Here is a 16571-nt window from a genome sequence, read left to right on the forward strand (position 1 = left end):
TATTAAAATGCATGCTGAGTTATACACAGGTCTGGCGGTGGCTAAATTCCCATTCTGTGCAAGAGAGAAGAATAAACCAATGGCACCAGGAATGGACAGAGGTACTCTGACCACCTGAAGAAGGACTAGGTGCCAGATGTCTAAAGTAAGCTATTGGTGTTGATTAAGGAAAAAAAAATGATGCTTCATTACTAAACATTGACAATATGTGCAGGCCTGAGATCAACTCCACGGACTTCACTGTAAAATTACCCTTTTTTTATACATCAGTGGTTTCCACGCTGATGCAAGATATATTAAGATCTTACAAAATGATACTCTTCAACCCCTGAATATCATCCACTCAAGGTAACTATTAGGTAATGATCATTTGACTTAAAACAATGAAGACTCGAGGCATCCTCTTTGCTCAGTGAAAACATACATTAAATGCATGTTGAAGGGGATCTGGGTGGCTCAGTTGGTTGGGTGTCTGCCTTCAGCTCAGGTCATGATACTGGGGTCCTGGGGTGGAGCCTCACCTTATGCTCCCTGCTCAGTGGAGAGTCTGCTTCTCCCTCTCCCTCTGCTTGTGTTGTCTAACTCTCTCTCAAATAAATAACATCTTAAAAAAATAAAATAAATGCACATTGAGAAAGTTCAAGCAAATGGAAGGGGGTTTGGTGACTTTTAGGATAGCAATGTCATGCGAGGACTAGGCTCCTGGGAGCCAAGTACAGTTATAGTCTTGCTTTTATTAATTTATTTGACTCTAGATGGCACACCTAATTCTCACTAAGCAAAAGAGAAACCAATAAATGGCAAAGGGCTGCAAAAGGCTTACTGCCTCTAATGTCGGGAGCATGGCAAGGAAAGATAATGCAAGAATTGTTTACACGTCTAATCTCAGAGTGAATCACGGAACCTTGCTGGATAAACTTGGGCTCGGATTCATTCCCACTTAGCACAACCTTGAAAAATATACTTAAACTCACTATGTATCAATTTTCCCAGCTACAAAATGGGAAACTATTCAAACCTCCCTTTTTTATACATTTTTTTTTTTTGGTAGCTACCTGGAAAAAGTGCTCCTCAAAAGAAAAGAAAATGCACACTATTCAGCTTTATAAAGTAAGGGCATTCTGATACGTGCTACAGCTCAGACAATCCTGAGGACATTTTGCTAAGTGAAATAAGCCAGCCACAAAATGACAAACGTGGTATTATTCCACTTATATGAGGTACCTAAAGTAATCAGAATCACTGAGACAGAGAGAAGAGTGGTGGTGGCCAGGGACCGGGGAAGAGGACCACAGGAGTTACTGTTTAACGGGCAGTTTCAGTTATGCAAGATGGAAAGACTTCTGGAAACTGGTTGCACAATAATGTGAACATGTGTAATACTGCTGAAATGCACGCTCAAAATGGTTAAAGATTGTAAAATTTTGTTTTGTATTTTTACAATTAAAGGTTTAAAAAAAAATAAGTAAAATGCACAAGAAGCCGAGCACAGAGGAAATAACCAGTCTACAAGTACTAAGCATGTGAGTGAAGAAGACTCTTCATATAAGGCAGATAAGATCCAATCTGATTGGCATACCATCACTGAAGAATCTTTAAAACTTTCCATAAAGGGATCCACTGTGACACAATGAGTAAGGAACCACAAATTATAGTTGTCAACGAGCTATCTGCTAGGCCAAGCTCTAGCCTCACAGGGACCTTCCCCATCTGAGAATCAAACAACATACATATATCAAGGCTGTGCAGCCACATAGGGTAGGAGAGACAGCTTTTTGCCAGCCAAGAAACCCATTGCTGTAGGCGAGTGGAAGGCATGTACCTGGGGAAAAGGCACGCAGGTACCAGGGCCAGGGACTCTGACATGTTCTTCCTCAGCCGCTTGGATACCACTTTGCAATTTAGCAGGTTACTGATCTAACCAAGATGTTATAGTGTTACAGGATTGTGCTCCTTGGCAACTGACAGTTCTGTTTGCAGAGGAGTTTGGAAGATCTTCATCAGTAAGTCAGAAGACATTCTGATGAGTCCATTTATTCACTCACCCCAAACTTTCTGATCCTCATCACAAGCAGGTACATTGGGAGTCATGATATAAAGGTAAATATATTTTGCTCTTTAGCCCTTTAAGTCTAGGGGAGGGACAGAGGCAGGCGACCAGATCCAGTTCATTTGGGGATGTTGTATTTTCATGATGTATTTTGATAGTAGATAACTCTAATTAAGGAAAAATTCATTCATGGGGCTGGACCATTGAGAGTTTACTCTTTCCCAAGGGTAACTACAGTTAAAAAATACAATGTGTAAACAGTGGGCACTTGTAAACTAAACCCAGAGGAAGGAGTGGCCAAAACTTTTGGGGGAATTGAATTAGCCTTCAAAGAAGAGATTACTAGGTCGGGTTTGGGAGGAGGGACATAGGATGTGCTCTAGCCAAGGCAAGGCCTTATAAAAAAACAAAGGTCCATGAAAAAAATTATGTCTGAACGATGATGAAAAGATATTCATAGCTAGGATGTGTGTGTGTGTGAGTGTGTGTGTGTGTGTGTGAGGAGGAGAAGACAAGGAGGGGTGATGAGACTGGAGAACTGGCTTCAAATCATGCTGACAACCCTGAATATTACTCCAAGTAGTTTGGCTTTGTCTTGAGGGTTTTAGAAATACAACTCTTAGGTGGCAAATAGGCAAGAGTAACTATTTAGATAGGCGGATCATTAACTCTAATTAAGAAAAAATTCATTTGTGGGGCTAGAACACTGAGAATTTACTCTCTCCCAGGGGCAGCAAACACAATTTTTCTTCATTATTTAATTTGAAGAACAGAGGGCCTTGTGAACCAGACTGAAGAAATTAACTGCTGTTAAAGATTCAGTGATATATTTTTTTTCTTGGAGAAAAGAACACTAGTTTGGAGGAAGGAGGAAAGAGAGACTATGAACAACATATAAAGCACCACAAACAAAATAAGGAACTTCCTGTAGAAATGCAGAAAGTAGTACGGCAAGCGAGCAGATGGAAGTGAGTGCCTCTGAGACTCTACACCCATCTGCCAAGGGCCATTAAGGACACATATCTGCAAGCACTTTACAACATAACCACTCTTACCTTTCTTTTGATATCAGTGAACTGGGAAAACATTAATGACCAATAAAACGACAGCTCCAGGATATAATAGTAGTGAAGGTCAGTTGTGAGTGGCTGAGGATCAAAGCAAAAAAGGAAAGATTAAATAGTTAATAGGAAACCAATTTGTGTCCCAAATATCTTAAGCTTAGAGCTGAAAAGTGACATGGTCTTGTGCCTCTTCAAATTCCAGCCCCATTCTCTCTGTGGAGAAGAAGGGCTTTGAAGTATGCCTTTAATCCACAGCTTGATGGCATTAAGTTTTGTTTCATCACCAACCAAAAAAGTGTGAGTATGAACATTTGGTACCAAATTCACTATTTAACAATAGGATTTATGGTTCCTTGACATAAGTATCTGTAAGATTCCTTGGGCAACCTGAAACAAAACAAAACAAAATACATACACAAAAGGAATAATCCTGGAAAGTGCTAGGAGATTCCACAGTACAGGAGCAAGGGAGGTAGGTGATAGAACTGGGGTGCCAGAGGGTCACAGAGGCAGAGTTTCAAGTTCTGCATTAATCAGAGCTTTCTTGTTATTAGGAAATGTGCTGTACATTGCAAATATCAAAAAAGACAATTAAAAAATATTTATTAAAAGACACAGGGATAAGGAAGCTGCCAAGAAATACCAGGCTAGGCCCTCAGCCAGGAAATTTGAGATCAAGTCTCAGCTCCATAGCTCAGTAGGTATAAAATTTGGGCCTTAGTTTACTTATTGTAGAATGGAGGTAAAACCTGCTCTATCTGCGCCTCAGAGGTCCAGGAATGGGGAGAGGCTCAGAGAGGCAGTAGAAGTCAGGAATATTTATTTTGTTTACGGTGCTATAATGAAATGTCTTACTTTGCCAGAATGAATGAAAGTCCTTTGAAATGCATCATCTCCATGCTACCCACAATGTGTAGTAGCATATCCAGTAACTACGATTGAAATTTTAATGCTTTGTGAACCAATAGTAGCATAACAAATGACTTTCAGGAGAAAGCTGGCACACACTTTACTGATTCTACCGACTAATTTATGCATTGGCACCAAAGAAAAACAGTTGTCCCTCCCACTGATCTTTGGCAACAAAATACATGAGGGGACACGATACAGACCCACCAGCAATCCCAAGCTCTGAGTGACAATGAGCATCAGTGTGTTTATCAAGCTCAGCACACTCTGGAGATAATATATTTTCCATTGAATTGTCCTTTTAAAATTTGCAAGCATTAGCAATAATAAGGGATGGGTATTCAGGTCAGACATATGGCAGCAATGAAGTCTAAAATATAGGGCACTGGCTTCAGGACCCTTGGAGTCAAGGTTAAATTTCAGTTTTAATGAGATTCTCTGCAACACCACCTGGGAAAAGCCATGGAGGGCTATGAAGACAAGTGAGAGTACATCAAGAAACCACAGGGTTCATAAGAGAGCATCACATTACAACACTATCATATTCATGCAGTGCTTTGCAGTTGACAAAGCTTACCCACTTGTTAATTTCTTTGACTCTCATAAAAATCCTACAAAATTAGTACCATCATTTTCTAGATGGTATATTTGACAGGAAATTGCTGTCAGTTAGTGTGGACTGAAAGGTCAATCATAGCTTGTGAGGCTCTGTGAACAACACACTAGGGCTTCTCATTCCCAACTCAGGCTATTTATCACAAACTATACAAGCCCAACTAAAGACCACTTTCCATTGATTAAACTTAAAATATACACATGTATATAAAGATCATCATATAATAAGTTATGTATTTACATATATAGTCTTATACAAGCAGCAGTGTGCCTTTAATGAAATTGCAACAGACCACTACTTTTATCTAAAAGACTGTTCAATTATTTAACATACATGCTAACTAGATAATAAATATATTTCATCAGCATGATCTGTCTTTAAAAGTACTTTTAAGGCTTGAGATTGACACTGAACTGCAATGTACATATTTATGGAAACATAGCTACTGACAATGCACTTTAATTGCATGTGTAATAGTTACATGCTGTTTAATTGTTTCCTATACCTACAAAAAGAAAGAGCTGATTTTTTTATTAGAATATGGAGTTTATCTAAGATGACCACTCTTCCCATAAGAGATTGTGAATTAATTAGTCCTAGATTTTGGGGCTGTATGCCAAATTATTCATTTATGAGTGATGATGTGTTATTAGCAGAAGATAATCTTGATCTGAATCCCCACACACAGTATCTTTCCTTCCATACTAATGATGTTTCTTATTTTTAGTTTTTATTTTATTATTTTTTTAAGATTTGTTTTATTTTTAAATAATCTCTATACCCAACATGGGACTCGAATTTACAACTCTGAAATCAAGAGTCACATGCTCTACCAAGTCAGGCAGGCACCCCAACGTTTCTTATTTTTAAATGTTAACTATCCACCAGACTCCAATTTTCATGTTAAATCTATCGTTTTATCTGTGTCACAGGCTGCAATGAAATTTTGAGCCACTGCCCCAGGAACTAATTATCTCAGAAAAAAGCAATTCCTTAGCTCCAGCCATAAATGTGAAAGTTATTTCAGACTATGCTATAGTTATAAAGAAGAGTGGGTATTAACATTCACGTGACATTTGTCTTAACGTTGCTCATATGACAGAGTTTACCTCATAAATGCACCTGCTACATCAATGTACGAGTTACAGTTTCTAGAAGGCTTTGATGTTCTTTTATAAATAGAATTCTAGATATATTTGAATTTTTCCACTCAGTATGCCATTACAAGACACAAAGAGAGGTATAATCCCAAATATTTAAGGTAGGAAAACAAGAGAATTACAACTATACACAGCAAGTGATTGGTTTCAATGTTGTTTCAGTCTCTATCAGAAAGCCCTGGAATGCTCAGCTTTCTCAGCCATATTGCTTGTTTACATTCTTTTCTAATCCGAATAAAACTACATGAAGGAGATGAAAATGCAAACTGGAATTCCATTTCAGTGTGTCCCTAGCCCTTGCTGCAACACTGAATGTATCAGAGCAGATACAGAGCATGCTTGCTCCTCATTAATTTTATGCACATCAGAAAGACGAAATTCCTCTAAAAAGACAACCCAGAGAACTGAAGAGTCAAAAATCCAAGGTGCCTATTGTAATGTATGTCTTCTTAATTTTACCACCAAAATGCCTAGTTGCATTTGATTCTCTTATATAACATATTTCAATTAAACTAGAAATTCTATAAAATTTTCAGTTAAGAAATTACTAGAAAAGACCCAGCTATGACATTCAAGTAGAAGCCGCTCTGAGGAACAAAACACATGCTAATATTGAATTCATGGACAGAGGCAAAGGTATGATGGGCGCAGGGATCTGAAATGTTCCCTTTCTGAGATATCATTTTAATCTCATTTTTGATGATGGTTTTAAGTCTAGTGTAATGATAGGAGCCCATTTTTCTATGCTCAGGGAAATGGTGCTTCATTTACATACTTAGAGACTGCTCTGAAGCCAGAAAGTGGCCTGAACTCCTCATGCTCCCCGCAGCCCTATACTTGAGCTTTTTGCCTGCTTGCTGTCCAGACAGACCCTTTCTGGTGTCAGGTCTTCAGGCCCTCTGCAGTGATTATACATAGATCAGCTGTTAGAAGCAGGAATCGCCCAACTATGGAATTGACTGCATCTTACTCTCCAGCAAATGCACCCACCAGCTTATTCCATTTGCTAAAGCAAGTGAGCTTTGATTCTGAACTTCTCTGAGAACACAAGCTACTCTCCTTAACCAGGCTAAGTCTGCATCAAACAGCAGGGGTGTAGGCAGGGGCCTAAAACTATGAATCTGACCTAGGGAAGATATTCTGGATGTGTAAAGACCCAGAAGGTAATACTTCCTTACCTGATAGGGGTAGTTGTACCAGCAATGCCTTGTATTCCACAACCAGGGGGTCTGAAAAAAATGACAAACACATTTTACAGGTTTTGGAAATGAAGCAGGATAAGAGATGTTTATGACAGATTCTTGCCCCCAATATTTTGGGATTTCAATAATATACCTGTAATGAGAACTGAAGGACTTAGCTAGAATTAGGATATTAAAGCAATTAGTATTCCATTATACATTCTCTCTGGGTAATCTTCTAAACTCAATTGGTAGTATTTCTGTGATGGAGTCCCTGCTGGTGTTTTTTTGTATTTAGTTGGTTACACAGACACCTTCCCCACTATGTAACCAGTCTCTGCAGCAGAGCCTTAAAAGGTCTCACTTAGACCAGATGCAAATCATCAATCTCACTATTATCAATAAACAATGCTGACAGTTGGTGCAAACTACTTTGAAACTCCTCCAACCTAAGGCTGCAAAGCAACCTTATCAATCAATCCTTTCATGCTTTGATGACTAGTGGTTAAGTAACAGGCAGGTATACTGATTTCAGTAGAATGGCCTAGACTAATTCCAGGCCCAAGGGAATTAACCTTCACAGCCCACTCCATCCCCCAACTCAAGGCCAAGGTCTTTTAAAGACAAAACAATCATTCTTAATTTGACAGCAATCCCTAACTTTACAACACTATAAAATCGAAAGAACAGCTAAGTGTACACACAGATTCCAAACATTTATAGTAAGCAGGGAGAGACTGGTAGAAATTTAATCAGGCTGCTGAACAATCCAATGACACCAGGACAAACTTTCTCATATTTTCGCATTAACTTTATAATTCTTTTGCATCTCTGACCTACAGTTACCAGCATCTTGCAGCATACATCTACATACATTTGGTCCACATCTGGATGTTTCTTATTAAGAAACATAATCTATCCTTAGTCCAGTCCATGTTTATGCATCTCAAAATGATATTATCATTAAAAGATTGTTAGATATATTTGTATGGACCTAACCTCCTTCCTTACCTTGTCCCAGATCCTATGAGATTAAAAGTTGCTGCTGTCTGCAGTAAGATAAGGTACTTGTCTCCCTGAGAGGTACAGATACCCTGTCACCCTATCATCAGCCTCATCAGCCTTGCATTGATGAGGATGATGATAACAATGTTAGTATTGTTCAGTTATCCATATATCCACACTTTTTTTTTTAAAGGCTTTTTCTCCATAATCTGTTATTTACTGAACCAATTAAAAAGTTGTTCAGGTCCAAACTCCCATACACTTTTAAAGGTTCTCATACATGAACTCACTTTATCCTTACAATAGCTAGTAGTGTTTGGTTCATTTTATACTTAGGTCAAGTGAGGCCCTGAGTCTGGAAATAACTGTCCAGGTTAAATAGCTGCGTAGTCCCAGAGCCAGAAATCAAACCCAGGCTCTTTGGTCTCAAACCCAAATGTGACTACTATGCCCCCTGCCTCTCGATCTAATAAAAACTGAACCGGCCTCGGTACAGGGAGCCGGACTGAAGTAAAAAGCCATTCTTGGCCCTAAACTAACCTCCTCTCATTAAAGCACTACTGATTTGCCTTTCTTTTTCCTGGCTTTGCCCCTGGCTACCTCTTCAGTGCCGTACTTGTCATGTAACCTCACTGCAATGTAACATCCTGGGTGCCTCAGTTGTTTGCTTATCTGTCTCCTCCATTTCTCTCACCTGTAACCTTGATGTGTATTACTGACCTCCCTGACAGAGCACTTGTGAGGATCAAATGAGAAAGCATGTATAAAAATACTTTGGAGGCTTCAAAGTTTATTATGTTGTTGTCACATAGTTATATGAACACATGTCCATTGAGGAAGACACAGAAAATAATGAAAAATATTGTGTATTTCATCACTGTTAACATTTCATGTACAGCCCACTTTTGGTCTTTTTAGATATAAACATAGATTTATTTTTAATAAATAAATTAATCACATAATTTTAAAATGTGGGCATAATATACCAAAATCTATTTTAAAGTATAGTAGGAATGTTAGTTTTTGCCCTTTTGCTAATAAAGCTGTTTATTATTTCAACAATTAGTTGCAAGTCCTGGAGGGAAAGGTATGTCATATGCATATGTTTACGCCCCCAGCACCTACCCAAATTGACAGTTTAGCATTCATTTAGTGAAATGCCAATGAAAAGGAACACAGAAGGCAGCCCGGGTGGCTCAGAGGTTTAGCGCCGCCTTTGGCCCCGGGGCGTGATCCTGGAGACCTGGGATCAAGTCCCACGTTGGGCTCCCCTGCATGGAGCCTGCTTCTCCCTCTGCCTGTGTCTGTGCCTCTCTCTCTCTCTCTCTGTGTGTGTGTGTGTGTGTCTCATGAATAAATAAATAAAATCTTTAAAAAAAAAAAAAAGAAAGAAAAGGAACAGAGAACTAAATGCAAGGTCTATGACAACACGCCCCCCAGCATTTTTCTGAATATACTAGTCTCAAGCCAATGGGGCAGGTGTGTGCTTGCCTCCAGATGTGGGGGGAATCTCTCCCTCTGCAGTCACTCCTAGTCACAGGAAGGAGAACAAAGGTCTGACTCCCAGTGACCTAGAAAAATCCATTATTTAGAGCTTTCCTTCCTCTGTTTCTTGGCTTCTCTGTTTTTTCCCTAACATGCATGCTTTTCCCTCTGTGCATCATAGACGTACACCACCTAGACCTCTGTTTCTATTACGTGCCGAAACTTGACTGACCTGCAGAAATACTGGATGAGTCTTTGTTTCCCAGTGGACCCTGCCCACTTGAAACAAGAACAAAAGGCCTAGATATCATGAATTCGATGGAGCTACCAGGGCCCTAGCTCAGCCTGCAAACTTACTTGCCAAACAATTTAATGATAAGTTAAATGATAAGTTAACTTAATGATAAGTTTTTTCAAATGCACTGCATGTCACATATATCTCTCACTTTGACAATGGTAGATATGAATATCACCTTCTATATGTGTACCACATTTTTCTATGGTCTCAAGTGATGCACCTCCCCAACACTATGAGACACAGAACAAATATAAAGGTCATCTTTCTCAATTACGGATTAGAAAACTTAAGTTCATGAGAAGATGATTTTCCTAATTTTTGTAGCTCAACATTTGTGTATAAATCTGAATTAGCTGTTTATAATTTATTAGTTTTAATTCCTTTTATTAGTTATAATTTCTTTTATCTGAATTGATACAATGGAGCTATCTTTTCTTAAAATCAATTTTTCCATTTTCTGTATTTCTAGGTATCTTTTTCAGAATCATTTCCACATTTATTTGAGATTAAAATCTGCATATTCCAACACACAAATTAAATAGTAACATAATTCAAAACATAAAAAGCTGAAATAGACATTAAAAAAGAACACTGGTAATTAAAAAAAAAATACACTGAAAACCCTCCATTGAGAATTGTAAGCCTAGCATCTTCCTAAATAATAATAAGTCTGAGCTTAGAATAGTACACAGCAATTCAAGCACATTTTTCCAGAAATAAATATGCCTTTTTCATATGGTATTACAAAATCAAGTCATATTATCAAGATTGGAAAATCTAAAAACACAAGGAGTCTCCAATCTTGTCATTCCAGTACTTTCAGATTCACATTATTCTGTTATACACATACACTTAAATAATGTCACAAAACACTTCACAGATTTCAAAGTAATTTATACATACTCTCTTATTTAATTCTCACAACAATATTATAAGCACTCAAACTAACATAGCCAGCAGATACCATAAGAGACAACACGCTGGCCTGAAGCTTCTCAAACCATTAAAATGTAGGTTCTGATTGAGTAGGTCTGGCTTGGGGCTGAGATTCTACATTTTTAACAAGCTTCCAGGCAGTGCAGATGTTAATGGGCCTTGGACCACGTTTTGAGTATTAAGGTGGATGGGGAAACTAAGGTGATACCATCTTCTCAGTATTCACCATGTGCAGGGCATCTTTACTACGCCCTTTGTTCCAATATTCCACAATTTAACGTTGGGTAAATGAATGAATGATTTCTAATGTTAATAATAACAATTTGAGGCAGAAATGGCTAGTAAAACAATACTTAGCTAGAGACATTGCTTCTCAACCAACCTCCCTGTTTGATAAAACCACAGATCTAAGCTCTGGTGGAAGGGATGTGAGCAGAACTCAGGATGATGCCCCTAAAAGTTCATGTGAATGAGGTCATGAAAACTGGAGCAGTCACCTGGGACCCTACATCTGTTTCTGTAGAGGCTGGTGTCAGGGGACTCCTACCAGGCCCAGTCTACTTACCTTTGGATTGTATGTGTGAAAGGGACAAATTCTTACCATTTTTCTCATATATAAGCTACTGGGTTTTCTTTAAAATATATATATACATATATTATACACATACACACACAAACAAAGCCTGTATTCTCACTAATATACGCATCAAGGCAAGTATTATTGTTTTATAAACAAATAAGTGATCTCAAAGAGGTACCATATTTAATTGAAGACTACTCAGCTGATAACTAGAAAACCTAAGATTTAAACCCAGGCCAGCCAGATCCTTCCACTTCCCTTCCCTGTGGTACCCTGGGTACAAAGAATGGGTAAGGAAAGAGAAACAAGAATGCCTGGGTGGCTCAGTGGTTGATCATCTGCCTTTGGCTCCGGGTGTAATCCTGGTACCAAGATTGAGTCCCACATCGGACCCCTTGTGAGGAGCCTGCTTCTCCCTCTGTCTATGTCTCCATCTCTGTGTGTGTGTGTGTCTCTCTCATTAATAAATAAAATGTTAAAAAAAAAAAAAAAGGAAAGAGAAACACCATGGGCATTTGGAATTGATTACCCCCCACTGAGCTATTACATTAAAAAAAAGAATTTCAGGTTAGAAAGGGCCTCCAAATCCTGTTTAACCTACAAAAGAACCCACATATAAATATGAGTAATCAGGCTTCTCACTTTTGAGTTCCACGTTTATCAATCACTGACAAGATCCATCAAACTTACTTCCTGTTTTTTTTCTTAGTCAACAGAAATTATATCAATTTTTGTTTGTTTTAGGATCTGCTATGAATTGAATTGTGTTTCCCCGAGAATTCATATGTCAAAGCCCTAAATACCTAAGGGCCTTCAGGAGGTAATTAAGGTTAAATGATATCATAAGGATGAGATGATAATCCTATAGTGAAATGACTGGTGGCCTTATAAAAAGAGGTGAGAGATCTTTCTCCCACCAGAAGAGTGTTCAGAAGAAAGGCCATGTGATGAGAGCGGTGAGAAGATAGCCACCAGGAAGACAGGCAAGTCAGAAAGAAAGTGCCCTCACCAGATACCTAACCCTGCTAAACCTTGATCTGGAACTTTCAGCCTCCAAAAGTGTGAGAAATAAATATGTTTTGTTTAAGCTGCCTTGTCTATGGTATTCTGTTATGACAGCCAGAGCTAAGACATCTTAAGACAATCCTTTATAAACGTGCTTAAACAGCTATTAAACTCCACATCAACTAATTTCAATTTAAGACTTATGAAACATCTGAACAAAACAGAGATGGACCATAATGCTGTGGATAAGAAATGATTTCTAACACTCTCAATCTAAACCACAATGTATAATGGGATTTTTCATTATATTATGCACATCTGCTCCCAGACACATCACTTGAGACACAACTCTGAGGCAAGCACATCCATCAATAAGGCTGTGTGTCCCATGAGACGCTTCTGTGGTTCTACTTCCCATGAGCAAATCCAACCCCAGCACCAGGATGGAAGTCAGAAGTGCCGTGTGTAGGGGGGTGTGAGGGGATATCATCCTATAGTCCTCATTTGCATTTTGACCATATGCCTTAGACTTGTGTATAACTAGTTTTTTTTTCTTAACAGAAAAGTAGAGAAGCCCTTTTAAGGGTCAGGAAATGTGCACTTTTATCAGCTATCTTCTTTTATCTGCTGCTCTATAGAGGTTCCATTATGAACAGAATTAACAAAAATAGGTCAGATCTGATCATTTTACTTTATCATCTGAAATAAGATAGGTTTGGTCTTTGTTTTTTTTTTTAAGTTCCATTTGACATACTCCTTAAAAATAATAGTTAAAAAACCCCCACCAAATCTACCTTTCAGGTTCCATGCCACCTATCATGAGGATGGGTCAATCATCAAAAATCAAGGAGGCTTTGCCAAGCCCATAGAATGGACAACACTAAGAGTGAACTAAAATGTCAACTAGAAATTCTGTGTGATTATGTGTCTGTATAGGCTGATCAATTGTAGTACATGGACTGGTCTGGTGGGAGATCTGATCATGGGACAGACTATGCATGTGTGGGGAAGGAGGGGATATGGAAATCTCAGTATATGCTCCTCAATCTTATTGTGAACAAAAAATTGCTCTAAAAAATAACTGAAATCTTAAAAGAAATCAAGGCAAGTAGGCTACCTCAGATTACTCATGTTTATCACGTCACTATAAACCTAAAGTAACAATAGAGTTTGAAGCAAAAGATCAGCGAAAAGAAAGCTAGTTAACAAGTGTTAAATGTAAATATAAATATATATATACACACACATATACACTTTTTCCCCTAAGAATCAGTAGGGACATATAGCTGAATGCATAGCAGTTCATTTAAATTTGTAACTATTTTGATGTAATAAAAGAATAGGAATCACAAAAAGTATTAAAGAAATTTTGATTTATAAGGATGTGAAAGGTGTATGGGTCTTTACCCAAGGACAGCATCTTAGAGGCAAAAATTTCACCTTTTCACTTATTTTATCCAAACTCCTATATGGCTTTCAGAAAGCCTGGCTCAGACAACTGACAGTCAAGGAATACATTCTAAGAGACACACTGGCCTCCACATAGTTCATGTACCAAATACACAGAGCCTAGGACTGTGTTTTATAATGCCAGGAACCTAGATTCCTGAACTACACTGAAACCAATTTCACTGAGTGACACTCAAATCTTACACCTTTGGCTTATTAAGGACTTACAGTAAGAAATAAACATGACATGCCTGTAATGAATTTATATTAGGTTACCACTAGTCTACCCTAAGCTGAATGTATAGGTTCCATGACATTTTTATTTAAAATTGAATTCAAGGGGAAATAAATACTTCCTCTTTGTGAATGCTTAGCATGTTTCCTCTTACCAAATGAGAATTACATTATCGTATTACTATCTTTTTACCTTGGTTTTGGGAAGCTGAAATTGATTTCTAAAGTTTAGTCACAGCAACTGTGATTGTCCCTTAACATCTTTGCTTACTTTTCCCTTTATGTGCAATTTTTTATGTTAATGTCTATATTAATGTTATTGTACAAACATTGCAAATTCTTTTCAGAAATCTTCAGTTATATGATTTAAATGTATATAAAATCAAATCTATTCAAAATAAGCTACACTTTTAATACATACTGTAAAATAACTCAGAATGCAAAGAAATATTTCATGCTTGATGAGTATAAATACTGATAAATTGTGTTTGGGATGAAAAGAATGAAGCCAGAAGTTTGTCAGCATGAAGGTGCTGCGGGCCACGGGTGAGCAGTCTGGGGTGCTCCCCAGAATGCAAGACTGTACCTTTTCCTTCTTTCCTAGGTCAGTAGATATGGGACTATAAATCTGCAAGGCAGAGTGGTGACCGCTCCCTAGAAGCCCCTGGCATCTGCATTACTCTGAAAGCTCTCGTGGTGTGCAAATGTAATTTGGACTTGACCTCCATGTCATTATATAAAGAAAGCAGCCTTCTGTATTGATCGGGCTTTAAAAAAGATACTGGGCTTCAAGACCTGGTCAAGCTGTGTCTTCAGCACATTCAGCAATCAATTTAGAAGGTGATTTGCAGATCTGCCAAGCGTACATAAATAGAAGGATTTCCTTGGAGATGAGCCCTGAGGTCACTGGGTCTCTGTGAGAGTTTAATCATAGAAACAAAGAGAAGAGCAATGTGAGTAGCATTTCTACGCCTTCTACAACCTTCTAGTCAGTGGTTCTCACTTCTGCCTCTGCTCAGCTGAGGGACTCCACACATACCCCACAGTAACTGTGGTTGTAATTCTCAAGAGTGAGGATCAGAAAGCTTTAAAGCCATCTATCCCATTGATTTGGATGTGGACTGTCTCCTATACCCAGTGAAGATCACTGCAAAGCAGAATGGACTGATTAATTCCATGTTAGGAAAAGAAACCAAGAATAAAAAAAAAAACAGATGAAGGAAAAAGAAGATGAAAGAAAATGAGGTGGAAAGACTTAGAGGTAACTTGGTCTTTAAAAGCAGCATATTCTTTGACCCAACCTTTGCTGAAAAAAATTTCATTAGATCTACATGTAAAGTCATTCGTACATGGACTTCCAGTATAATTCTTTTCCTAGAAATGATACACTGAAATAAATCTAATTGTTCAATAAAATAAAATAGTTCAAATAAAATAAATCTAATTGGTATGTTCTTAGCTGGGATTTTGTGGGAGCAGATTGAGACGAGAATGTGGGTAGAGGCTGTTTGAGAGGTGATCCCAGAACACAGAACTGGGAAAATAAGGAAGGCGAGATAGATCAGGAACAAGCTGGTTACTTACTGCTGCAGGCAACTGCATCTGAATTCCAGTGGGGGCTTTAGCAGAATGGATGTAGCATGGATCTCAAAACTGCCCCAACACAGGGCTGGGCACTAGGGCATTTATCCACCAACTTTCATTCCCCACTGCTTGAGCCTTCCATATGAACTACCCCATATTTCTAGGGTGTACTTGCCTGTGTCTAAAAGACCTTTGCAGCTTTGGAGAAAGCAGAGCACATAAAGCACAGCTTGCATTTCATGTAGAACACGGTGAAAGGGGGCATGGAACTGTGTACACAGCTGGGCTAAATCAGGTGGGCTAAGGGAATGTAACTGGCATATTTATATTTGAAGTTAAAATTAGATTATACTCAGAATTTACACTATACCTTATGTTTAAAGTAGTTATATATTTAGACACAGAGACACAAACACACCTATATATACATGCAGTATGTCTGGCAGGATAGTTACCAAATTACTGATTATCTGAGTAATGATGTCTTTCTTTCTTTCTTTCTTTCTTTCTTTCTTTCTTTCTTTCTTTCTTTCTCTCTCTCTCTCTCTTTCTTTCTTTCTTTCTTTCTTTCTTTCTTTCTTTCTTTCTTTCTTTCTTGAGTAATGATTATCTCAGATGACTTTTACTTTGTTTTTGATGTTTGTATATTGGTACTAAATTACACAAGAAACTGTTGCTATATTTTTTTTCTGCAATGAACAGGTCTTATTTGAATAATAAAAAGTAGCCAAGTCCATGTATTTTTAACAGGACTTAAAAAAAAAAGCCACACTTTTGCTCTATATTTACAAACAACATTAGAAGCATAGTGATATACTACAATCCTCAAATTATTCAGTAATTCAAATTAACTTTAAACTAAAACCTAGTATGTGAAATAGCTGCCTTCAGAATATTTACATGCTGATGGTGATATTTTGAGTATAAAAAATTATTAGTAATCTAATTATAAATTCTCAATTAAGAGAAAATAGAGGAAAATAATGAAATGAGCAAATAACATAAAATAAACTTT

General features: G+C 37.9%; 1 protein-coding gene across 1 annotated transcript in view; it reads right to left on the bottom strand.

Annotated features, from left to right (window-relative positions):
* The window catches only part of CERS6 (ceramide synthase 6), a 294381-nt gene that overhangs the window by 67636 nt on the left and 210174 nt on the right, over positions 1-16571 (bottom strand). The window contains exons 5-6 of the mRNA XM_055308130.1: positions 6978-7028; positions 3106-3198 (exon numbers count right to left, since the gene is read on the bottom strand). Coding sequence (XP_055164105.1) covers positions 3106-3198; positions 6978-7028 — 144 coding nt within the window. The remainder of the gene's footprint in view (positions 1-3105; positions 3199-6977; positions 7029-16571) is intronic.

Source organism: Nyctereutes procyonoides, unplaced genomic scaffold (genome assembly GCF_905146905.1).
Source record: "Nyctereutes procyonoides isolate TBG_1078 unplaced genomic scaffold, NYPRO_anot_genome, whole genome shotgun sequence".
Lineage (NCBI taxonomy): Eukaryota > Metazoa > Chordata > Mammalia > Carnivora > Canidae > Nyctereutes > Nyctereutes procyonoides.